The sequence below is a fragment of the Lissotriton helveticus genome, chromosome 9, assembly GCF_964261635.1.
Source record: "Lissotriton helveticus chromosome 9, aLisHel1.1, whole genome shotgun sequence".
NCBI lineage: Eukaryota > Metazoa > Chordata > Amphibia > Caudata > Salamandridae > Lissotriton > Lissotriton helveticus.
Window position 1 is genome coordinate 479,059,960 of NC_136070.1, and position 25,915 is coordinate 479,085,874.

Below are 25,915 nucleotides of genomic sequence, written 5' to 3' on the forward strand. Positions count from 1 at the left end.
AATCAGTCTGACCCTGTGCCTCATGGGAACAGTCCAGCCCGAACTGCCATGCCATGCCTTCCCTGGACCGGACACAAGCTTCCGAGGACCGGTTTCTGGCATTACAGCCGTCTTCAGCCCAGCTTGCTTGAATCCAGTGGCAAAGTGAGCAAGGGACTCGCGTCTGAGCAAACCCTGCCACAGTTATGGCGGCCAAAGCGGTACAAAAGGGGGTGGTGATGGGCCGTCTTGCCCAGCTCGTGCACCGCAGGGACTGCCGTAGCAGCACTGGAGCCCCTGGCCGCGTCGCCCCCGCCCATCAGAGCCCACAAGAAAACAGGGATTCCAGCAAGAAAAGAGCCCGGTGAGGTAAGGGGGGAGAGCGTGTGTGTATGCAGTGTGTGTGTGTGTGTGTGAGTGAGGCTGTGTGCGAGGGCATAAATGAAACTGCAACTAATTCAAGCCATGCACGTTACAAGCAGCCAGGGCGCCAAAGCGCGCCCACGAGGTCAAATCTCCGGCAGGAGAAGCGCGTGGCAGTCTGCTGTCCACATTCCCCCAAAAGTGATAACATAAGTTGTCTCGCTCTAGACAGCAAGCAAAAGCTTCGCTTTTGCTTTCGTCTAAGCTCGACCTAAAAAGTACTTTATCCATGCTCACTGACCCCGCCCCCCTCCAACCCACCCCTCTCCCACATCCTAAACCAGATGCTGCCCATTGGCCCTTTCATTTCCACTTTTCAGGACTGAGGAACTGAGTCCCCAAGTCCTGTAATGGAAGCCTCAACTTTTTCTCAAGTTAAGGCTAGCCAATCAGCGAGCTTCAGTTCCACAGTCCCTACACATTTGTTTTCTGTACACAAAATGAACAACAGAAGAAATGACGCCATCGTTCAATCAGATTTTTAAATTTGGGTCTCCATAAGATCCACAAACCTGTGTTCCCAGAGCTCTACGACGAGTGATAAATCTGTCTCTTTTTAACACTCTCGAACCAGCCGAAGACCGTTTTTTAAAATGCTACTTGCTCTGAATCTGCTGAATGGATTTATAACACACCAAACAAAGGCATTTCCTTAAATTAAGTTCTACTTTCATCCAGCTTTTATTTCCATATTGGAGAGCTAATATTCCGATGAGACTTAAAAATAAAGCAAAGTCACTTTTTGGTACCCAGGCTCCTCATTGCCATTTTGCAGATCTGCACGACAATTGTCAATCAAATAGCATCAATTTTATTTTGGGCTCAATTTCTGACTGCTACCCAAGCTACTATAAAAACAAAAAATGCTTTTTCATTGGAAACTTTGACCTAACCATAAAATAGAGGTTTTATCTCAACCCTTGTAATTTATAGATATGTGTAAACACACAAGTAACGATATTTTTTGGTATAAACCTCAACAGGAATGCTTTTCAATTACATTTATATTTACTCCATTCCACCTCAGAATGGTGTCATCACTTTGATAGCATTGTAAGTCTTTGTCTTTATACTTGCCAAAATTGAGAATGATGGGCTTATTTTGAACAAATGATGTAACAATGTAGCATTTAACCTTACAAATTATACCAACATTGGTATTTTTCCGTTTTCCTCTTTATTGAGAAACTCCAAAAGCCTTTTGGCAACCGAAATATATCTGAAGAGTATTCCAAAATAAAACATTGTATGACAGAGTTGTTCATGTGGATGTTAGATAAGCAGTTCAAATTGTCAAGACTAAAAATACATAAATAAATCAACAAGTTCACAGAGGGAGACGAACAATCGATATCGGTTTTAAAAAAATCTGGGAAGTATATCTGAAAATCTATTCTTTTTCTTAAAATACATAAACATATTGAGCGACATTTTGCATGTGTGTGTGATTGGGATGTAAATGAAATAATTAAAATCTATAAACTGTTATCTGCATCACCTGGAGACAGGGGCACAAACGTTATAAGGCTGTTTCTTGTCTGCCTTCTGCAATAAACAGCTCAACATCAAAACATCATTTAATATTGGCGCGGGGAGCAATAGGACTTCAAATCTGCAACCTCTAAGCTTAACGCTGTATTGTGACTTTCAATTTACATTTATAAAACAACAGGCAAACTTGATGAATTCAGGATGGCAATTATTCCCACCAATCCAATTAATCTACTTTTACTGTCTTACATTTCTGAGACTATTTACCAAGATTAAGCGCCATAAAATATACACGCTGTTTAGTTTACTGTAGATTGGTAAACAGAACAGTAGCATTATAAATGGTTGCAAGTGGTGAATGTAAACAAGCACATTTACTCAAACTACAAGAACTCCTTGATTTGGAGCAGATGTACAACCTTCATCAGCTTACACAGAATCCCTGAAAACGGTATTGACTGTTGGTGTGTTTTACCAGCCTTGAGAAGCGTGCCAAGTATAGTGCATGGAATGAAAGGATACGAGGAGTTCCTTCTGTTCGACAAACAAGGTATAAACATGCGGCTATCACATGGCTCATCTTTCTCCCACGGGTGAGGTGCTTGCTCACTGCCATCTTGAAAAAATTGAAAGCAGTATCAAGGCAATGTTGGTTCAGCTGCAACTGGACTCCTAAGTGGTGAATCTGTCGTTTACCTGAAATATAAACAATATATTTGTATCAGACTGCTGTGTTGTTATGTTAGGATATTGATGAATTGGAAGTGTAACATAACATGTGTTTATACCAGAAATAAAAAATATATATGTTGAATGCTTCATGACAAACATATCTGGTCTTGTGGATAGCTTGCAGCACAAAATAAGTGAATATGTAACAATTCACCATCGCATCTATTTAAATCAAGCAATCAGTAGTGAGTTGGCCCCATTAAATGTGCAACTAATGGAGTAAGTAATGGAGGTTTAAAACAGCCCAGCTGCGTAAACATCAGAGTAAGGATGTATGACTAGGTTGTTATTATAGAAGAAGCTCTTTTGAAGATATATCTTTCAAAACTCGGTCTTCAGGTTTTAAGCGATTGCTTAGTTTGGACGTCTACTGTAATCTCTTCCATGCTCATGACGGCTCCTGGGCCGTCATGAGTCACAGTGGGCATGCGCTCATGACGGCCGGGAGCCGTCGCGCCCACGATTGGAATATCTAGCACTGCGGCGGAATAACCTCTGCAGCGAAGAAGGTAAACATGTTTAAATGTTCAACAGTGACTAGTAATGGTCAGTAACGATGCTGCATGAGAAATGTGGTTTCAACTAATTAAACAAGGGAAATTTAGTGATGTGTCCAACATAACTGTCGTACTATTGTGAGTCTGTAAAGGACCACTGCTACACTCTACTAAATTAAATATACATTTTTATGATCTTCTATTTTGTCGTAGCTACTGATACGATTTTTAAATCGATACTCATTCTGGCCTAAGGTAGCTCTGATCCAGAAACAGATTATTCAATTCACAATCAATGTAGTACAAGAGCTATTTATTATACTTTACGGCCAATTATTAGTTTTGGGCTAAATTATACGCCAATAGAAACTCCCAACTTATTAACAGAGATTACTTTTTCGAAACATCTGGCATTCTTACGGAAATAGAAATCCAATACTGGAAGCTGATCAGGAAAATGTTGGTCTTGCCCAGACATTAAAAGGAGGCATGAAGTAGCCCACACAACAAACCCACATGTCTGCTGGGGAGCTTCCTAAAGACACTGGCTTCATGAGCCACAGAAGTTTCCTGCCACATTCGATCCAATGATATCTGAATGTGTTTGAGGTATAAGGGATGGATACACAGTTCGGGGACTAGACTCCTGGTCTGGACAGACTACTGTCTGCAAGTTTTACCAGAACTCAAGTCCCACAAGAGTGCGTTTAGATCATTTTGGGAAACATACTTGTTCCGTGGTACGCTTCAACACCATCCTACCATGTGTTCTCGACACCACAAAACCTGTACCTGGCAATACTCAGTACAAGTCTGGAGAAGACAGATGTGCTCTGCTTCAATAGCTGAAGAATTAGAAAGAGTTACTTGAACTTTGCCTGAGTGAAGCCTGGGCATGAGGTCCACAGCAGGTAGCCCCTTACTAACTTCTAAGGTCCAGTGCAATCTTAGGCCTGTAGCATCATCAGCAACTATCTGGGGAATGCCACTTGCAATTACACCAAGGCTGACATTTCTCAACATAGAGGAAGCATGTTGTCCATTGGAAAGGATAATCTTGTCTGGTTTGGATTAGGATTGTAAAGAATTTGAAATGAGTTCTGCAGCTTGTAGTATTCAACTACAGCTCTGTTAAATTGGACTCAATTTGTTAGAATGTGCAATGAATTTTTAAAAAAAGAGGTACAAGTAGAATACATAAAATATACCAATAGAGCATCAAATTAGCAAACCTTAAATACATAATGTAATTCATCCACATTCAAGATTAAAAATAGAAAACATGGTTCATGTAATAAAGCTAAAACACAGAAGATTTAGGAAAAACAATTGGTAAATGCTGCTGCTACTACTATCCCTACATTACCAACAGCAAGTAAGCTTTAATATCTGCAGAAAACTGCTACAGAATTGAAGGAACCCTGCAGCACCGATCTAAGAACGATATAACCTTTCCGGATAAGACATGGTTGGTCCACTTGTAGGAAATCTGACAAAAATCTTCAGCAATCGCTCTGGGAACCTCATTGGCATTATAGGCTAGATTAAAAAAAGCCCCAGAAAACTCACACGAGAGACTGCATTCTAATGCATCTTCTCCAAGAAGGATTTGTTTTGTTTCAGCTCCATTTGCTTCACAGATGCCTTGTACCTTTCTGTTATCCAGATTAAAAACTGTGTCACAGGATACAGACTTCTGGCTACATGAGTGAACCAGATTTTATGGCAAGACAGGAAGCTAGCATTATGCATAAACCTTTTATTGCAACTTCCAAGCAGCAAACCTTTAAAGAACTCCAAATAGAGCTCTAACAAGCAAACAAAATAAATAAAAGAACTCTGCAGTCCATTAAGTGCTCCCTACCAGTCATCTTCTTACTCTTTAGTTTACTGCTTCTGAGCAGGTAAGTATATGTGTTTAGCTATACTTCAATGAATGTTATGTTTAATATAAATGGTATTATAGGTCTTTTTACAAGGTGATTAGGTGTAAAATGTGTGACTGAGTATGATCAGGACCACTGGAATTAGAGATGGGTCAGCGATTTTCGCATAAATATAGATTTGCCGCATTTGACACATAATCCATCAGCTGCTGCATAATCTGCAGAATTAAAAAAAATGTAGTTTCTAGCTCCAATGGTTCAGAAGTCAAAACAAATGCAGCAACACGTGTTGCCATGCAGTACAATTCCCTTCACAAAGCTGGTGGACCGGTCACCTTTTTGTTGTGTAGGGTAGAAAATACCTTGTTTGTAGAGGAGCCAAAGCGGCAGTTAAACAGTTTTCCTCACACAGATTCGCATAAGCCGAGAGGGACTTTTTGCCTTAAAAGGCTTCAGAGGAGTCTTAGAGTGGCCATCTTTGAAAGGGGCAAGCACCGCATAAGTGCCTGTGTCAAAAGGAAATTGAGCACAGTCACACATCTAACTTAAGATGCAAGTCGGAGAGCGAGTACTTGTAATTAAAAGTACTTTACGCGCAGATAATCAAACAAGGAGATTTTAGACACTCTCTCTTAAAGTCTGAGTAGCTCATTTAAGGAGGTGGAAATAAAACGAGAAATATGAAATGTATGAATAAGGCGCTTTGGATCATTATTTGATTTTGTGTATGTTTTTAAAGGAATTAGAGGTTTTAGGTCACTAGGATACCGATTTACCGTCACAGCTGTGGTAACAGTTTGTTTCCAGTCATTGTACGTAGAGGTGGTTTAAAATAAGGTTTTGAGAGGTTTGTGGTACATTTTTGCTGAAAAATAGATCGATTTAGGTTGCTAGGTTAGGTATGGCAGATCAGATATCAGATTAAACAAGCCAGTCTGGCAATATGACAAGTTTAATTACAAAAGAGTTGAAGGAGTTAATACAGGAGTGAGAATAGCGTTAAAAGAAAAGAGGAAAGCAACTAATAATGAGGAGGATGATTAATTCTCTATATAAGAACGAGAGGAAAGAGCTGCAAGTGGCCCAAGGGGTAAATGTTTGAGAAAAAGAAAAAATATGGAAGTGCAATATGATTAGAGAGGAGTCCCAATATCGACATATCGGACGGGCAAATAAACCCTGCAAATGATAAAGAAGATGTAGATGAATACATCTTGGACCTAGACTATAAAGATTCATTTGATGAGGAATTGGATGGAAGTACTCAGAGCAAAGAGGCTTCAAAAAAGCACTGTGACAGACCCCCTAGATGAGAGGTTTTCGATCCAAGAGAGAATAAACATCCTCGAGGATCTGAATAGTGGCCCCTGTCATATGTGGCAAAATATATTAAAAAATGGATTAGGAAACCTTTGGAGAAGGAGTAACCTAGGCTTAGAAGGGCAGAGTGTTAGCTCCCTGTGATAGGTGACAAGGAGACTCTTGCACCGAATCTGGATCATGAGGTGATCACATATTTATTTATATCAAGTTGTGATCCTAGGAAAGGATTATAGCGCTCATAAACCGAGTGTGAAAAACTGCAAGATGTGCTCGGTCCTTTAGCCAGAATTCTTGATTTAGTGGAGGAGTCTTACGTTAAAGGATCTGACTTGGGATTTAATTTATAAAGGGGTAGGGGCTAGTGTGCAATTTGCTTACTGGGAAATGCAAATGATGGACTAAACTCGGAAAGGAGAAAGGCAGTTATCTTGCGAATAAATCTTAATTAGGGGATTTGGCCAGGAAAGAACCTTGTGAGAAAGCAAAAGGATTCCTTTTCGGAGAAGGAATGGTTACAAGTTTGGTAAAATACGTACAAACTTTTACGGCCTTGGATAAGGCACATTACTCTATGAGGAGAGATTTTCGTAGGGTAAATACTTTATGGTAGGGCCAGGAGGAGACAGCAGCCTATTATAAGTCCCAATATGCAGGAAGAGGTTCATTTAGAGGAACCCAAGGAGCAAGTAGTGGAGAATTCTACCCTCAAAGAGGAAGAGCAACCAGAGTGAAGGCACCCCGAGGAAGAGGGCAAGCATCCTCTTCAGGCCCAGGTGAGTATAAGCAATATCATTGATTTTATCCACAAAAAAGTGGGAGGAAGATTGAATTTGCATGTAGAAAAATCACAAACGATGCATGGGTTTTATCCACAGTCGCAGACAGAGCTTGATTCCACTCTTTGGCAGGTTCCAGAACCAAGGGAACTCTGCTTCAGCACAGAGTTACAAGGAATGGTGAGTTACGAGACGGTATCCATGTTAAAGAGGATTTACGATAAAGAAGGTGCACAACGAAGAAGAATGTTTTGCAAGTACTTTGTTTGGAGTAGAGAAGGAGGGTAAGGGATGGCTTTCCGTAACAAACTTAAAGGATTTAATTTTTTTTGAGACATTCAGACAATTTGAAGATAGAGGGAATCTATTTACTCAGAGAGGTTTTTTTGGAAGGAGACTGGTTGATAAAAATGGACCTAAAAGATGCTTACTTCACTGTTCCAAATAACAGCCAAATGTTTTTACAGTTGCGTTGGAAAGGGTAACTATATCAGTTTTTATGCCTCCCGTTTGGGTTAGCTTTGGCCCCATGCCGTTTTACAAAGGTACTGAGAGTAGACGTAGGTTTTTTTGAAAGAGGGAGGAGTTTGTCTAATAACTGATCTAGAAGACATTTTGGTTATGAATCAATGTTCAGTGGTATTTGTGTACAATTTTAGGAATATTCTGTAAGAGTGCTTTGGTTAGTAATACTTATTTGTATGGCGGAAGATTGCAAGAGATCTTAAAGGTGGCTCATTGGAATAATGCAGAAGTATTTAGGAAGTTTTATTTCAGACCGGTGGAGCATGTTTCAAGGTGTTGCAATGCATTGAACATGCATAATGCTAGCCTGCTGTCTTGCCATAAAATGTTGATTCTCAGAGGTTTCACTGCATTGAGAATCGTGATTTTATTAAAGACAAGGAGACTAGTATTACCCCTCCCAAGGATATTTAAGAGAAGTGATATTTATAATACGTACTCAGTTTTGAGAAAATGTATAATTAAGATAGGACACATATTAGTGATTTAAAAAATATATATATTTTCTTTTAGAAATTTGAGTTTGGAGAACGGATTAAAGGATGAAAGTAGGATTTTGAAGGCATCAGAATAACGGAGGAAGAAGATAGCTGGCAGGGAGAAAATGTTGAACTGAAGAGTTCTATCATATACTTTGGTTGTGACAGTTCTATTTGGTATTATTTAAAGGTTTGCTGCTTGAAAGGAGCAATACAAGGTTTATGCATAATGTTAGCCTCCATGTCTTTAATAAAATCACAATTCTCTATGCAGTGAAACATCTGAGAATCAACATTTTCCTTCACAATGCATGCTAAATCCAAAGGGAAATCATTGATAGGTTCAAATTCCAACTTCAACACACACGCACACTTTTGCAGGTCATACTAACTTCCTTGATCCTGTGAGGAGATCCGTTGAGTGTTTTGCCATTCACCATGGACTTTTATTATGAGAATGGTTGCATGTTTTTGAATAACTCTTGAATCCTTAATACAACTGTATTCATTTGCCTTTATTGTCTCATTCTTAAAACCTGTGATGCAACTTTAAGTTCTTTACTGCTTTCACTTTTTTGTAGCATTGTTACAACACACAGGTTCTGGTGTGTAGCATTTGTGCTCAGATCATGCAACTAAAAGTAAAACTATAACACATTTATTGACATTTGTCAATTCTCTTAACAGGTGCTATGGGAATTCAGTCACAGCTGACAGCAAGACTGTCAAGATGACTACAATAAACCTAACTATTTTTATCAAATTCTGTATTCCTAGGATCTTTAGGATGACAAATGAATGTACATAAAATGAAACAGGCAGATGGGATGTTGCCTGATGAGGAGAAAAGGCCACTTTCTACAGTGTCAAATAAAGCATTGGATGTGCCACAAAAATAGCTTCGAGGTAACTAGAAGCGCTAAATTAAGGGCATTTACAGAATACTGATGAATAAAATATTTGAAATGGTTCTAGAAAAGTACTTTTTTTAAAATAGCAAAATAATGCATTTTTACATCGTTTTGCTAAAGTATATATGCACATTCAGACCCTAGTATTCACCCCCCCTCAGTAACCCAAGTGACACAAATCAATTAAAAGATCTGCATGACACCAAATCTCATAGCAACTTTAAATACATTTTATACACATAAGCAATCATAATTTTGCAAATTGTATTCAATGTATCCAACCTCCAAAGATCCATTCACAAACGTTTTATGAGATGTCACTGACAGATAACTAAGCAAATGCATTTTAATCAACTTCACCAATTGTATAAAATTCCAATGTGTATTAAGACAAATGATTAAGATACCAAAATTCATACGTTGCATATAGAGGAATCAATCTTAATCTATAATCACGGTTTAGCGAACACTAGATTTTGCCGTAGAAGTGCAGAACGTCAAAGGTTTGATAAACCCAAATAGTTAGCTGTAGTACAAGCTGGAAAATAAAACATAACAGTTTCATGATTAGTCTCCGTAAATATATCTTGGATAAGCACATTTGAAATAAATATCCAAAAGAGAGAGGGACCTACAGTGTTTGCCAATGCTTTTTAGTGACACTGAACAGCACAGGTAAAAAGCAGTGTTTTTGCCGGTGTTGTTTACTATTGGACAAAACAAAATGTGTGATGATGCAGCTGCATCATTCTACAAGCACGCGCATGCGTCACAACACATACATGCGTCTACAGAATGGCGTGGCGCTATTTTATTTTATTACTGACCTTCCTAAGATGGTGGGCTGCAACTTAGATAGGCCAATTAAAAAAACTAAGAGCATGAAAACACTTTTGTGGAGGGCTGGCAACAATTGCTGCTTGGTCTTACAAAAAAAAATGTATATTTAAAACGAATAAGTTGCTTACCTTCAGTAACGATGTATCTGGTAGAGACATATTCTAGTTGTAGATTACTTACCTTTTTAATTTCCCCCAGGAGTCAGTCTATATCCGGAGATTTTTCATCAGCAGTACCCTTGCACGTTGGTAGGAGGTGTCGGTCGGCTCCGCGTCCGTCGTTGCCATCAGGTGCGCCGGAAATTACGTTGGGGGACCTATATAGACGCCGCCCATGCGTGTTGACGTCAGTTCCCTAACACTACTTGTCACGCCAGAAGCGCAGAGCTATAAAAGACACTGAGCACTGGTGCATCAAAACTAAGGCCCTTTAGGGGAGTCCCTATCCCTAGATACCAGTTTGCAGAGCTGGGAGGATGGATAGGAATCTACAGTTAGAATATGACTCTCCGTGATAAATCGTTTCCAAAGGTAAGTAACTTATTCATCTGTTACAGACTCTAGTTGTAGACTCCTTACCTTTTAAATAGATACCCCAGCAATACTAACCCCGGAGGAGGGTCTGTGAACCAATATCACACAAGGAAGTCCTGGAGGACTTAACGGGTAAAGTATCCGTCCCTCCGGACTTGGCTGTCCAGGCAGTTGTGTCTGTTAAACTTGTGCAGGGATGTCCATGTTGCTGCCTGACAGATATCCAGAACTGGGACTCAGCGTGGTAACGCAGTGGTTGCCGCTGTTGCTCTATTAGATGAGCATGTGACCCCGCAGGAGGATCGTTCAATGGGTAGCACAATTTAATGCAGAGGACAATCCATCAAGAGATTGTTCTTTTCTGTACTGTCCGCCTTTCTTGGCACCCACATAGCCAATGAAGAGTTGATCATCCAGCCAGAAGCCTTTGGTACGGTTAAGATAAAAAGACAACGCACGTTTTGGGTCCACACTGTGGTATATATCTTCCTCCGTAGAGGGATCTGGGGGTGAGTAAAAGGTGGGCAGAGTAATGAATCGTCCCACATGAAAGGGCGTGACCACCTTAGGAACAAAGCTTTAGTTTGAAGTACCACTTTATCTGGATGAACAGACAGATGGGGAGGCTTGGAAGACAGTGCCTGGAGCGCACTTACTCTGCGAGCAGAGGTGATGGCAATAAGGAAAGCAGTCTTAAGGGTTAGAAGACTCAGAGGGCAATTATGAAGAGACTCGAAGGGAGCACACATTAGAAAAGTCAAAACCAAATTTAAATCCCATTGGGGCATTATGAAAGGATATGGAGGAAACAAGTGAGTAAGGCCCTTAAGGAATCTGTTGACAATTGAACATTTGAACAAAGAAGGCTGATCTGGAAGTCTCAAAAAGGCAGAGATAGCTGAAAGATAACCCTTAATGGTGCCCTAAGCAGAACACTGCTGGACCAGAGAAAGTATATACAAGAGAACCTCCGAAATAGGGGCAGAAAGGGGATCAACAGCTTTTGCTGAGCACCATGACACACATTTATTCCATCTACAGGCATATACAGTTTTAGTGGAGGGATGCCTGGCTGCCAAGATGACATCACAAACTTCGGGTGGAAGGTTGAAAGTCGTCAACTGTCGCCGTTCAATCTCCACCCAAGGAGGTGGAAGCTGGATAGGTTTGGGTTGAGAACCGTCCCCTGCAGCTGCAACAGAAGATCCTCCCAGAGTATCGATGGCAATGCTCAGAAGGTCAGAATACCAGACTCTTCGTGCCCAATCCGGAGCCACAAGTAGGACTTGAGCCCGGTCATGCTCTGGGCAGAAGTGGTATAGGCGGAAAGGTGTAGATGAGGTCGAAGCTCCATTCATGACGAAAAGCGCTGCCTTGGAAACTTCAATGTGCAATACTGCGGACATTGTGCGTTCTCATCATAGGCGAACAAATCTAACCAAGGCTCTGCCCATCACTGAAAGAACTTGCGCCACACCTCCAGATGGAGACGCCATTCGTGATCGCCCAGGCACTGACGGCGGAGTTTGTCCACCCTGGCATTAAGAGAACCCGCCAGGTGGTGAACCACCAGGGATATGCCTGATGTTCCAGTCATGTCCAGAGGGAGAGAGCCTCCTGACAAAGGGTCCCTGACCCCAACCCACTCTGTTCGTTGCAGTACCACATGGCAGGAGTATTGTCGGTGAACACCTGCACCACTTTCCCTTTGAGAGAGGGAAGTACTGCCTTCATTGCCAATCTGACCACCCGGAGCTCTAAAAGGTTGATATGGAGATCGGACTCTGCCAGAGCCTAGACGTCTCTCATCTCCACCTCTCCCAGGTGCCCGCCCCATCCTAGGTGTGACACATTCGTCACCACCATCAAATCTGGTTGGGGAAGGGAGAGGGATCTGCCTTTGACTCAATCTTGGCTTGTTAAACACCACTACAGATAGTGCGCAGTTCTCTCTGAGATCTCGACGTAGTCGGAAAGTTTCCCCTGACACTGCGCCCACTGGAACTTCAGGTCCCACCGCAGAGCATGCATATAACATTTGGCATGATCCACCAGTAGGATGCAGGAGGCAATGAGCCCAGCAGCCTCAGGGTCATTCTCACCGAAATACGGGATAGAGGCTGAAACATCGAAATAATAGCCTGAATATCCCAGATTTGCTGTGCGGGAGGATAGACCCGAAACTGCACTGTGTATAGAATCACCCCAATGAAAGGGAGCATTTGAGAGGGAATCAGGTGTGACTTTGGCACGTTGATAGTGAATCCAAGCGAGTGCAGGAGGTCAGCCGTAGTCTGGAGGGGGGAGACAACAGCCTGGTGAGAGTTCGCCTTCAACAGCCAGTCATCAAGATAGGGGAAGACTGGCACAACTGAACGGCGCAGATAAGCTGCAAACACCGCCACGTGCTATTAATATAAAAGTGTGCGCTGTGCTGAAACTTAAAGCGCGGTGTTCGAGGGCATGATGGAGATGAGGAGCTGCGAGCGACATTCTTGAACTGAAGGCGCCTCGTGTTCGAGACAAAAACAAAGCGTGCAGTGCTTTAAAAAACATAAAAAGTGGCTCACCTTTGCTAAAGCTGGCGTCCCACCAGTGCAGATTAATTAAGCAAAGAGCTCCCCAAAAAGGCTAATGCAAGCTATACAGTAAGGACACAGTAAAAGGTCCAGACCTGATGGGAGGTTACAAAAGAAGACAGTGAAGTACTAAGGAGGGACTAATAAGCCTATTAACAAATCAAAATCCAACTTTTACATAGGGCAGTCACAGAAGCCAATTGAAAAGATGGGTGGGAGCGGGCGGAGATTCAAGTCCTTACCTGAATACAGCACGCATCGCAGAGCAGCGCATGCGCTGCCCAGGCTCGGCCTAAAAAGTGTCCTACAACCTCCTGCCACCTCTAACCTTTGAATCCGAGGCAGGCCATACGTTTTCACATGAGACACACATTCACATAAGTCAAAGGTGGCGTAAACAAAGACATTGATCAATGCAGTCTTCTAGGCAGAATTAAACTAGAGCCACGTACAATACATTTAATTTTGAACCACCTTCATATTTGCACTACTAGATGGGACGAGGGAAACAAGAGCTACTTATGCAATGGGGTACAGTTATATAAGGTGTTTTTTTTACAGTGTACGCACTATGAAATAAAAATAAAAAACAAGCTCCGATCACCCAACCCTCTCATGAGGTAGCAACAAAGTTTAAGAACAAAAGTAGCCAATTAAGGGTCCTAACAGCGGTAAGAGACTGCGATATGAGGGTTGAAACAATGAAGCAACTGGCAGTGGTGCACTTTCGTCTAAAAGGGGGAGACTGTTTTAAGAGACTGTACCACCTGCAATGAGATGCGTTTTGGAGGGACAGAACCACAGTAAATGAACGTAGCTGAGCAGCATTTTGTAAAATAAATGAAAAAATCTGAAATTATTCTCTAAAGGTCATTGGTGATCAATAACACATTCCAGCTTATGATAATTCTCTGACCTTTGCTGCACGCTGCGGAACATCTACCACCTTTACACTGCAATAAGTAATTTAAAAGAGGGGGATGGGCCTGAGGAATTGTAGGTCAGAGGAATATTCCACCACTGCTTTATCACACGCATGGGTCCAACCTAACATGCCGAAAGACGTCAGAATGGAGCCACGGGTTTTAATCTGAAAAGGAAACAAACACTGGTAATGTCAACAGGTCAGGCATATGAATGCACTGCCAAGTCAGACCTAAACATTCATATACATTAATAACTGTCTCCTCCGTTCTGTGATTCTGCCAGAGAAAAACCGCATAAATTATCTAGTCACCTAAAACACTGTAATACCATTACAATGCCATGTGCGGGCTCCCGAAAGTTCACTTGGATAAATAGACTGATCAAGCAAAGTGGCAGCCCCTGCGTACTTTAGAATTCAAACATAAATGTTTTGCAATTACGTGCAGAGATGCCCACGCCATTGCTTTGCAAATCTCTGCTATCGGCACTGTGGTTAATTTGGCTCTTGTGAAATGGGCTCTGATCCCTTCCCGGGGGTCTTTCTTGGCCAAAGCATATCAGGTCTTAATACAGAGGATCAGCGGGATACAGTACTCTTTTGAACCCCTTTCCATTTCTTGACAGTACCGTTGCTCACTAAGTGCTGGTTATCCAGCCGTATTCCCTTGGTTCGAACAAGGTAGTAGCTGACCTCCTGCCCATAGTCCAACTTATCCAACCAATTCTCCTTTGTTGGCTGGAGCGAAGGATAAAAGGAAGGGAGGGTGATGGATTGACTGAGATGAAAGTGAGTCACAACTTTATGGCAGGAAAGCAGCCCTGGTTCACAACATCAATATGTAGAGATAAAAGGAGGTAAAGGGCGGCTTAGAGCTGAGAGCCTACAACTCACTAACACATCTGGTCGAAATAATGCCCATTATAGAGACTGTTTTGAGCGTCAATATTCTTAAAGCACAACTATGCAGGGGCTCAAACAGAATTGCCGGAAGAAAAGTCAAAACAAGGTTGAGATCCCATTGAGGGACAATAAACTGAGCTATGAGGTACAGAATTGTCCATCCCTTCAAGAAACGCATAACAATCGGAAACTTGAACAAGAAAAGTTGGTCTGGAAGACAAATGAAAGCCAAAAATGCATCTAAATACCCACTGACAATTTCTACCAAACAACCCCACTGTGCAAGAGAGCTGTAATAACTGATACACCTTCGCCTATAAGTGGCCCATGTTGTCTGCGCACCAATCAATAACATTTCGCCATCATCCAGAGTAAGAATATTTGGTAGAGAGGTGAAGGGGTGAAAATATGACGTCTACCAACTTTGGTGGCACCTGAAAGGAGTTCAGATGTCCCTGCTCAATTTTCTGGAATATAGGTGGAGGCCTCTGAGATTAGTGTGCAGAGCCATTCCCCGACTGGTAGAAAAGATCCGATCTGAATGGCAACTTGAGCTGAGGACATATGGAGAAGTGCTGAAGGTCTGCGTCCAAACCCTATTTGGCCAATACGGAGCAATGAGAATGACTTGCGCCAGGTCTTGGCAAATCTTCACTAGTGCGTAACAAAACTTGAGGGCGTCCCCCTGCAAAGCAATTGGAGTGGCCTGCTCCAATTTTTATCACGAGCTCTCAGGCCAAGGTATTGTGCTGAGGAGGCCCCCTGCAGCTCGCCCCCCGCCCCCGCACCGCAGGGGCTGCGGGGGACTGTGTTACGCCATTGCTCAGAACTCGAAAAATCATGGGTATTGGGGGGGGTGCATAATGCAACTAAATAATCCTCTAGGTTAGTGCAAAACCAAGATACATTCAATCTAAGATCCAATTTCAGCAATATTCACTACACTATATTAATGCCACTCAATTAAACCAGTCTGTACTTCTACAGAATAAAGCAAACACAAGGAGAGTATTGACAGAGCTCTGAAACTTTTCAGACACTCACCCCAGTCACCATTAAATCTGGGTTGAATCCATCATTGTTCTTTAGCTCACTTCGCCGCCCCAGTTCAGACCCAGCCATATGCAAATCAGCCTTGAACCGATTCTTCATGGGAATAGTCGAGCCCTAATTGCCAAGCCATGTCTTCCCTGGATCGGAAACAAGAATACTGGGACCGGTTTCGGGGTAACACCCCTCATCAGCAGGCTAGCTTGAATCCAGTGAGCAAGTGACCCACGTCTGGGCACAACCTGCCAACTTGGAGCAAACAAAGCGAACACAAGGAGATGATGGACGGAGCGCTGGCACTTTTCAGACACTCACCCCCAGTTGTAAGAAAGTGGCTCTATATATACTGGACCAAAGTAAGGTACAGTGTGTATAGAGTCCCCAATCTCCAGAGGTATAACAGAGGTCAAAGTCAGATCTGACCTTACTCTCTAAAGTGGTAGCTTGGTCGAGCAGTAAGGCAGTATCAGAGGACAGTGTAAAGCATTTGTTGTACCCACTCAGGCAGCAAAAGGTTTCACACACTCAAGAACTGAACTCTAGACCAATTGTTTTTATATCAAAAGATAAAGCCGTTTTATTTTAGAACCCACAGGTATCAAAATATACTTTTCACAATATGAGTGACTTTAGGTAATTACTTTGCAGAAAGGCAAAAGACTTGGTAAGTACAATAGTTACTGGGGTTGCAATAGGCAACATAATTCTAAACACAATTTAACATTGGACTCAATGGGTTTTTCTACATAAATGCAGTTGATTACTTTCAGGATTACTTTTCTAACCAGAGGACTGGATCCTAGATTCAGTCCCAGGACCTAAGCTGTAAACAGTTAAGTAAAAGCGTTTTGGTTACAGTTGTAATTTTTAAAGAAAAGAAATGTATTTTCAAAGTTGACACTTAAAAACGTTTCAGTGAAAAACTGCCAATGTTATCCTACGGAAGGAAATTCAGGTCACACGTAAAGTAGGTTCTCGTTACTTTTGTAATTCAGTACTGAACTCCTAGGTTCAGCACTGGGACCTCTCTCAACCTAGACAGGTAAGTATTTACGTTTCAGTAGTTGGTACGATTTTTAAGGAATATTTGTCGTTTGCAAAAATAGCCACAGAAGAAATTTCACAGAAAAACAGTCAATGGTTTCTTATGGAAGAAAATTCAGGTTACTGGTAAGTACAGTTATAATTACTTTTGCGGTTCAGTACTGGGCTGAAACGTACAGTATTGGCTTCTCCCCATATCACATGTGAGTAATTCGAAACTTCACACTTAGAAGATTTTTCGAGTCAAACCAGTCAATGTTATCCTATGGAAGGAAAGTGGGTTATCGATTTTCAGTTGAGTACTCGACTGGTGAAGTTTAGGTTCTGGGCGTAGACTCAGGGGTCTCCCAGGGTCAGAAAGGTACAGTAGTTACACCCTCAGCAGCACACGGGCAGCCAGGTGCAGAGAGAGTAGGCCCAATGTAATCCAATGGAGGGTAGGGAGCCTGTGGATGTTGGCTGCAAGCAAGCAGGCCACACGGCTGTGGGAGCTGAGCTCCTGGTCACTTACTCAGGGCAAGTGGGGAAGTAGAGTAGGGTAGAAGGTGCACTTCCAGCGGCACTTGGGCGGCTGGGTGAAGGGTGCTTTTGAGCCGTCGGGCGCTCAATGTTATCCAATGGGAAAGTTAACAGGTGAACAAAGGCTGCAGGCTCGGGGACGGAGATTCTTCAGGTGCGACCACCACTTCGAGAGGGAAGTTGGGATATTGGAGAAGAGGTAGGTACCCCAAAGGAAGGCACAGGGGACCGTGGGACGCCGGGGTGTCTTTTGGCGTCGGGAAATCTTACCCTCAGCTGGTCGCAGTTGGAGGGGTCCCTGGTTCTGAGGCTGCAGGCGTCATCTGGGTCGTCGAGGAGGGTCTTTGGGCACAGGACTTCGGGTCCCAGTCGCCGGGGGGATGTCCTCATGGTCTTGGATCACTCGGGCACAGGTCGGGCTCGGCGTGTGCAAAGTGGGCTGGATTCGCGGTTCCTGGCTGGCACCATGGGTATTGCTGTTGGAGCAGAGCCTCTGCTCATGGGAGTCCCAGTCTTTTAGAGGGTCAAGACAGGCAGGTCCTCCGGGTTTTCCAAGGTTGCTGTCCACAGGAGTCGCCGGGATTTAGCAGGAACAGGTTCCAGGATCAACAGGCCGGTAGGGCTGGGGCCAAGTCAGTTGGTGTCGTCCTGTTGTTAGCAGCTGCACGGCGGGTCTTCTTCTTGATCTTCTTTCTTGTTTTCTTATCGGGATCTGAGGAAGGAAGGTTCAGGGTGCCCCTAAATACTAAGTTTAGGGGCGTTACAGGTAGGGCAAAGGCAGGGACCAATAGGTCCCTGTTCTGGGGTGGGTACACCCCCTAATCTGCTCCTCTCCTCAGAGGGGGGCAGGAGCCTAGCTGTGATTGGACAGGGCTCCCCATCTTCAAGATGGCTGGAGTCCGGGGTCGTGCTTCACCTCGCCTCTCCCACCTGAGGAGTGGGGTTGGCACAGGCTGGCACACCCCCCTTCCTGATGTAGGGTTTCCCGCCAGTCTTCCCGCCCGAGTGTGGGTCAGAACTGGTGGGGGCCAGTTGCTGAGTACAGCAAGTGGTCTGGAGAAGCTCACCAAAGGTGGCATGCCTTTGAAGCTTCCCCCTGACCATCCTGGGGGGAGGAGACCTAGCACCTCGCCCAGGATGTGCATTGCTGCAGGCCCAGGAGAGCGGGGGCTCTCCACCCATGGGTCCAGCAACATGTCTGCTGTGTGGCAGCCTAGGCAGCCGCTCAGACCAGACGTGGATTGTAGGTTAGGTTTTTAGGGGGCTTCTCGAAGATGCCCTCTGGTGCATTGTACATTAAATCCCACACTAGCATCAGTGCGGGTTTAATGTGCTGAGAAGTTTGATATCAAACTTGTCAGTCTTTAGTGTAGCCATTATTGTGCTGTGGAGTTCGTAATGACAACCTCCCAGCATCATATACTCTTAATGGCATCACTGCACTTACAGTGCCCAAGAATGGCCCTGGGTACTGTAGGGGCACAGGGCTCATGCACCTGTCCCCACACCACTGGCATAGGGCACCCAGCTAGAGGGGTGGCTGAGGTATGCCTGGGCAGTGGGTTTTGTGGGCATGGCACACAGGGATGTGTGCCATGTCGACTCTTTGGTTAGTTCTGTACTTAGACACTCAGCCTGCAAAGGCAGGGTGTGGGGGTCAGGGTACAGGGCCCCTAAGGGTGTCACAATACGTGATGCAGCCTTTAGGGGCCTTCTTTGGTCACCAGGCCCTGGGTACCTAGGGTACAATTTACTAGGGGCTGACAGGTGGCCAGAGATGCCAAATGGGTTTTAGTCAACACAGTTTTAGGGAAGGAACACAGGCCCTGGGCACCTGGTTGGCAGGTGCCCAGGGCACACTCAGTCAAAGCACATCAGCAGTTCAGCAATAAGTGGGGGCATACCAATGCAAGAAAGATGGCACTTTCTCACACCAGTCACTATTAGATCTGAACCCATTGTACCCTCCCAACTTAGGGCGAACAAAGAAAGCACAAGGAGATGATGGCGCAGTGAGCTAAAGAACAAGGATTGATTCGACCCAGATCTGTGACTGGGGGTGAGTGTCTGAAAAGTTTCAGCGCTCCGTCCATCATCTCCTTGTCTTTGCTCCTACAGAATAATCATCATAGCCTTCACCATAGAACCTTTCCTCAGCCATCACAGTTGAGTCCAACATGTCATCCTCCTGGGAGGCCGCCAGGCTCCCAGCAGTAACCTCTGGCAGACTTCGAGCTCCCCAGGGCACCTTCCACTTGATGCAGCCCTACCCTAGTCTCTGGCGTATCCTGGCTATCCCAACTGCTTCAGCCCTGTGTTAATTGTGAGATGTTAAACTTTGTGTTTCTTTATTGCTTATTTCTTTTGCACACAGCATATTCACGCCCAGGGCACAAGTCCTAAAAAAATAAGTGGGGAGACTAATCTAGTTAGACAGTATGCAAGTGACATCACGGCACAAGACATCACGGCACATGACAGTACATGTGGCATCACAGGAATTGACATCATAGGAAGTGGTATCACAACCCACGACTTTAATACGTAGGTGTGATGTAAATCGCTCTGACGCTGCTTCTGAATAAGTAGCGCTATAGAAGAAAAATTAGTGGTACTTAAATTATTTCAACGCCTATTCAAGGTTAGTAAGCGCTATATAAATTACATTTAGTATTATATATATACTGGGAGAGACAAAAATCTGACATTCTTACAGTGCATGCATATCTAGTAAACAGAACCTGAACAGAGTGAAAAGCTGCCTCTCAAGTATGTGTGAAGTGCTAACCTTTGTTTCCCCTCTGCTGCATTTGCTTCTAGGTGTGAGGCTTCTGACTGCTCCCAGTCAGGAGACTCGAACAAAAGGAGGCCTGATAACTCCTCAAATTCGGCATTTGTTATGGGCCCAGCAGGAGTCTAAAATAAGAAAGCCCTGTCCCCGCCTGCACGTTGTTGCTTGTTGAAAATGAAAAGCAGACAACGTGCAGGCGCTGCTGAAAGTTTCCCGGTGTTTGGAGATTACACTGGGACGAATTCAGAACATTATTTAGTGGGGCCAACTTCCTGGCAGGGCGGACAGCGTTCACCTTGTGAAAATAGTGGGTGGACGCGTCCACCCCCGACTCGTGCCCTGTCAAAAGTAAATAATAGCCATCAAATAAACTGTTTAAACAAAAGCTGTTATTGTAAAGACGACAGAATGAACATGGAAACCACAGTTTCAACCTTATTCACATCTGACCTCAACTTCTTACGCTCGAAGGTGCCAAACCCGAGGTCTATTTATGAAGGATTTAAGTATTTAAGTCAGACACAAACACCCACCCTCATTAGAAAGAGCTCAGACTTATGCGTAAAGCAAATATGCAGTTATTTCATGTAAACTCCTAGTCGTGTTGACGAGGACACCTAAAAAAAAACACCCTTGCAGCTAACACAAGGTCATAGTCAGAATAGTTCATCCTGAAGAACAGGCTAGCACAGTAAAACAGAGCGAACAATGTGTCCTTTCTCCGCGCGCTGCAGCCATCGCGCTTAATGGCAGGGAGGCCGATCGATAGGGCACGCTCGCCTCTGTTTTTCTAAGTCGGGCTCCACCGTATTCAGGTCGTTTTAATTAAAGGTTGTGCGAAAAACCAACGCGAAAAGAAGCTGCCCAGTGGGTAGCAGGGCGAGCACCCTTCCCTTTCCCTAAGCGAGTTCATCTATGCTCAGAGAAAGCCACACAGCAATGGCTGCTGCAGGGTGCGATGTAATAGTTGCCAAGGGGATTTGTGAGACCAATCATATTCCTCATCATAGTCTACATGTTCTACTTTAATTTATCAATCTTATTTGCGAAGAATATTTGATCAAAAGTAAATATGTGAGTGTATCTTCGACGCCATTAAAGTAACTAACATTCGAAAGTGAGGGCACAAATCTTTGAAAAAAACGTTCATGGAGAGCGAAATTTACTTGCAGCCTCCCAGGTATGTTATATGAACGGCATGAGCAAACAATAATACATAGGCCTGAGATGAGCTATTTCAGCACAGAATAAAGCTATATTTTTCAGAATCAAACTTTCGAATCACTGGCCATGGGAAAGACTTTTTCCTTCTGGTTGCTGGCTGAACCCTACTCGCCCTTACTGGCCTGCGCCTCCACTGACTGTTGTTGTGCAGGCGGCGGCACAATGCAGAGGGCAACAGAAGCACAATCAGCTGTGCTCCACGCTAAGAGACCTGCAAGGGCTGCTGCACCTGCTTCCCTCGTCATCTTCACGACAAAGTGTTAACCATGCCACTTGTTAGACCTGGCATCTTTGTGGTTTCCCCTGTCTTTTTGCCTCTGCCTCCTGTATTTTTGACGCTGTGCTGGATTTCGTTTTTGCTGGTTTGGATGCTTTGGGCACTTTGCCACTGCTGATCAGTGTCAAGGTGCAAGTGCTCCCTGTGTAAATTGTTATTGAAATTGGTTATCCATGATTGGCATATTTGTATCACCAAGAAGTCCCTAGTAAAGTGCACTGAGTATGCCAGGGCTGGTGATACAAATGCTACTAGTGGGCCTGCAACACTGATTGTGCCATCCACATGAGTAGCCCTAAAATGCCACCACAGTGCCTGTGTGTAGTCTGCGAACTGCCATGTCCTCCTGGTCAGTGTCCCCACTAACCAGGCCTAACCCTTCCCTTTCTGTGCACATTAGTCACCCCTATGGAAGGCCCAAGGTACCCCCTTGGGCAGGGTGCAGTGTATATGAAAAGTAGAGCATGCTCTGGTAGTGAATGACAGCCATTTTCGTTTTTCACTATTGTATTTATATTTGTATTTTGTGCTTGTAAAGCGCAACATTCTTCCTGGGTAGGACATCACGGCGCTAAGATTGCTAGAGTCAGTGACCCGATGGTAAAGGTTTTAGAGGGATTTGTCAAATTTGGGGAAGAGTAACGTTTTCAGCTTTTTCCTGAAGGTGAGGTGGCAGTCTGCGAGCCTGAGATCTGTAGGCAAGTCATTCCAAATGTTCGCGGCCAAATGAGAGAAGGAGCGACCGCCCATCCTGGTTCTCTTTACTCGTGAGGTGACTGCTCTTGCTGTGTATTGTGAGCGGAGATTCCGGTTAGGTACATAGAACTTGATTCTGTTTTTTAGGATATTTGGGCCAGTGTTATGTAGTGCCCTGTGAGTAATGCATAACATTTTGCCTCATTGGAAGCCAATGTAGGGTTCTCATACAAGTTTTGGCTTTTGTTGCAGACTGCCTTTGCTGCCGCATTCTGAACCAGCTGCAGTTTTGTGAATAGGTAGTCTGCCATACCGACAAATAGGGAGTTCCCATAGTCCAGTTTGCTGATCAGCAGTGACTGGACTAGTATTTTTCTGCATTCTACGGGAATCCATGTGAAGACTCTTCTTAACATTTTTAGCAGTGCAAAGCTTTTGCCACATAGGCTTGTGACGTGGTTTTTCATGGACAGGGTATTGTCGATAACGACTCCTAGGTTTCTGGCGGTCTGTGTTGGAGTGGGGGGAGCGCCTAGGTCAGCTGGCCACCAGGTATTATCCCAAAGCTGTTGGGATCCTCCGAATAGGAGGATTGCCGATTTGTCAGCGTTTAGCTTTAAGCAGTGACTGTACATCCAATTGGACAAGTCGGTTAGGCAGTTGAGCAGCCTGTTTTTGGTGTCGTCCTTGCCGTTTAGGGTTACCATTAGTTGAGTATCATCCGCATAAGAGCAGATGTTGATACCCCACTTTTTACCAATGGTTGCCAAAGATGATACATAGACATTGAATAATGTCGGGCTCAGTGATGCCCCCTGTGGGACACTGTATTTGATGTTCCGGGGGGTATATGAGAAATTGCCTAGGTGTACCGATTGCGATCTGTCTGACAGGAAAGATTCGAGCCAGCGTAGGGCTTTTGCCTGTATGCCTTTCGAGGCAAGGGTTTTTAGTAAAAGGTTGTGTGACACGGTGTCGAACGCCGCCGACAGGTCTAATAGTATCAAGGCGACCGTCCTGCCCTGATCTACCTGTGTTCTAATGTCGTCAAGCACTGCGAGAAGGGTAGTCTCGGTGCTGTTAGCCCTAAAACCTGTCTGGGAGATATCCAGCAGGTTGTTGGTTTCCAGGAAGTTGGACAACTGTCTGTTTACCAGTTTTTCAAGGACTTTTGATAGGTATGGTAGTTGTGAAATCGGTCGATAGTTGGCAGGGTTGTTTATGTCTGCACCGGCTTTTTTTAATAGTGGAGTGACCACTGCGTTTTTCCAAATTGTTGGAAATTCTGCTTGGTCAAGTGAGAAATTTAGTGCTTGTGTAACTGCAGGGCAGATTACGGGGGTTAGTTGTGAAAAAATATGGTGTGGACATGGGTCAAAAGGGGAACCTGATTTAATCTCCAGCATGGCCTTGCTCACTTCCTCCTCAGAATAGGGGCCAAAAGCTGAGCAACTTGCCGATGGCGTGGGATATATGTGTTGCTCAGTTTGTTCCTGGAGATTATTAGAGAAGGAGGTGTAGATTTTCTCTATATTTTGTCCCAGAAATAATTACTTACTTTGTCGCAACCCTCTTGTGATAGGGTCAGGTTTAGCATAAGGATTGGAGGGCTGCAAAGTTCCTTGACTATTTTAAAGAGCTCTTTAGAGGAGTTTCTGTTGTCGGAGATTCGTAGCGTACAATAGTCTTTTTTTGCTTTCCTTAAGGCAGTGTTGTAGGTTTTAAGTTCATTTTTATAGTTGAGTCTGTCACTGGGTGCTTTAGTTTATCTCCATTTGTGTTCCAGTGAGGTACATTTTCTTTTTAGGATTTTTAATTCCGGGTAGTACCATTTCTCTGAGAACATTCGTCTGGATTTGCTATTTTTGCATGGCGTTGAACAAGGTTCTAGTGCATTCATGATGCTGTATTGCAGGTGTTGAATTCCATGATCACTGGAGGAAACAGGGATGTTTTTATGGTGAAAATGATGTTGGAATTTCTCCACAGAGAATTTCTTCCAGCTTATTATTTTCCCTGCAGTCTGGAGTAATGGTCTCATGTGCTTTATGGGTAGATTCATGGTGAATTTGATCATGTGATGGTCAGTCCATGTAAGTGGATTTATGTCTTTAATGGTGGTACTTTCTATATTGGTAAAGATAAGGTCCAACGTATGTCCTGCTCTATGTGTGGGTAGTTCAATTTTCTGTGTCAGTTGCAATATTTTCATGTCCTCTGTTAAGTGTTTGGTTAGGGGGTTGTTGTTGTTGTAGTGGACGTTGAAGTCACCTAAAATTAGGACATTTTTGTTTTTGAGACAGAAAGGAAGGACTTGTGAGAGGACCTGGGTGCTGAATTCTGCCGTGCTCCCAGGGGGATTGTAGATGATTACGCCGCCTAGTATTGCTTGCGTGTTTATGGTGAGTGAAAATATCAGGGCTTCATAGTTACCAATTTGTGTGGTGGCTTCTTGAAGACAGGTGAAAGGTTCTTTAAATAGTATGGCCACCCCTCCCCCTCTCTTATTTGCTCTGTTCTGGTTTAGGATGTTATACCCGGTGGGAAGTGCCGTTGCAATATCTGGAGTGCTATGCTGGTCGAGCAACGTCTCGGTAAGAAAGACTAGGTCTGGTTTGATTTCGTTTAGGGTATCCCATATTTCAATGGAGTGTTTGGGGAGTGATCTCGCATTGAGGTAGATGCAGTTAATCTCAAGTTTTGAGGGGTTTCTTTGCATGGGGCGGTACGTGGGGTTGCTAACCCATCTACAGGGCCTGCAGCAAAAGGGGCCCATTGTGTTTAGTGGCCCGACTTTGGCACATATGGGGAGACAATGTGAGGTTTTAATGTTAAGTCTCATGAGGTCCTTTCTAGAGTATGTAAGCCTTGGTGTTGCGTCCAAGTGGGTGGCAGGTGGGGCAGGGCTTGTTGCCCCAGGTCCCGGCCGGTCGCGGATGGGCGCAGACGGGCTTGCCTTTGGCGTGCCGCCGGCGCGCCCGCTGCGCTCGTCCGCTGCGCTTCCGAGGCGAGGCAGCCATTTTATGCCGGCGAGGGCGGGAGGGGCCGAGCACTGCTCCGCTCGCCCTGCTCCTCACCCAAGATGGCGGCTAGAGGGCTGGACCCCAGGCAGCACCTAATCGGCTGCGGTGGGGGGCGAGCAAGCAAAAAGCAAGGTGGGCAGTTAAGGAAATTAAGCAGGTCAGTGCCCGCAACTAGAGCGCAATAACAACATTTTTAAAACCAAAGTGAGTGCCAAAGTACGGTCGCAAAGTGCAGTATTTAAAAAATAGTAACAGTCACTATGCTCACGCTCTCACACCAGTCCCGGCTTTCCGCCTCAGGACAGACACATGCACACTGTCAATTGTAAGGCTACCTTGCCCATAGGCTATCATGGGGAATGCTGGCTACAGTGGCTGCCAGCATATCTTCCCATAGGAGCAAGGTAGGACATAAAAGTCTGGTATCCCTGAACTCAGAATTTAATAACAGATCTTTTAAGAAAGGTAGTTTTTAAATCCTGTGTTTGA

The 25,915-nt window shown here is 44.1% G+C and overlaps 1 protein-coding gene across 3 annotated transcripts in view; it reads right to left on the reverse strand.

Moving 5' to 3' along the window:
- BRF1 (BRF1 general transcription factor IIIB subunit) overlaps nucleotides 1-25,915 on the reverse strand; it is a 1,219,927-nt gene that overhangs the window by 924,828 nt on the left and 269,184 nt on the right. For all 3 annotated transcript variants that reach the window (XM_078660299.1, XM_078660297.1, XM_078660298.1), the window contains exon 3: nucleotides 2,416-2,589. In XM_078660299.1, the coding sequence (XP_078516425.1) occupies nucleotides 2,416-2,589 (174 nt within the window). The remainder of the gene's footprint in view (nucleotides 1-2,415; nucleotides 2,590-25,915) is intronic.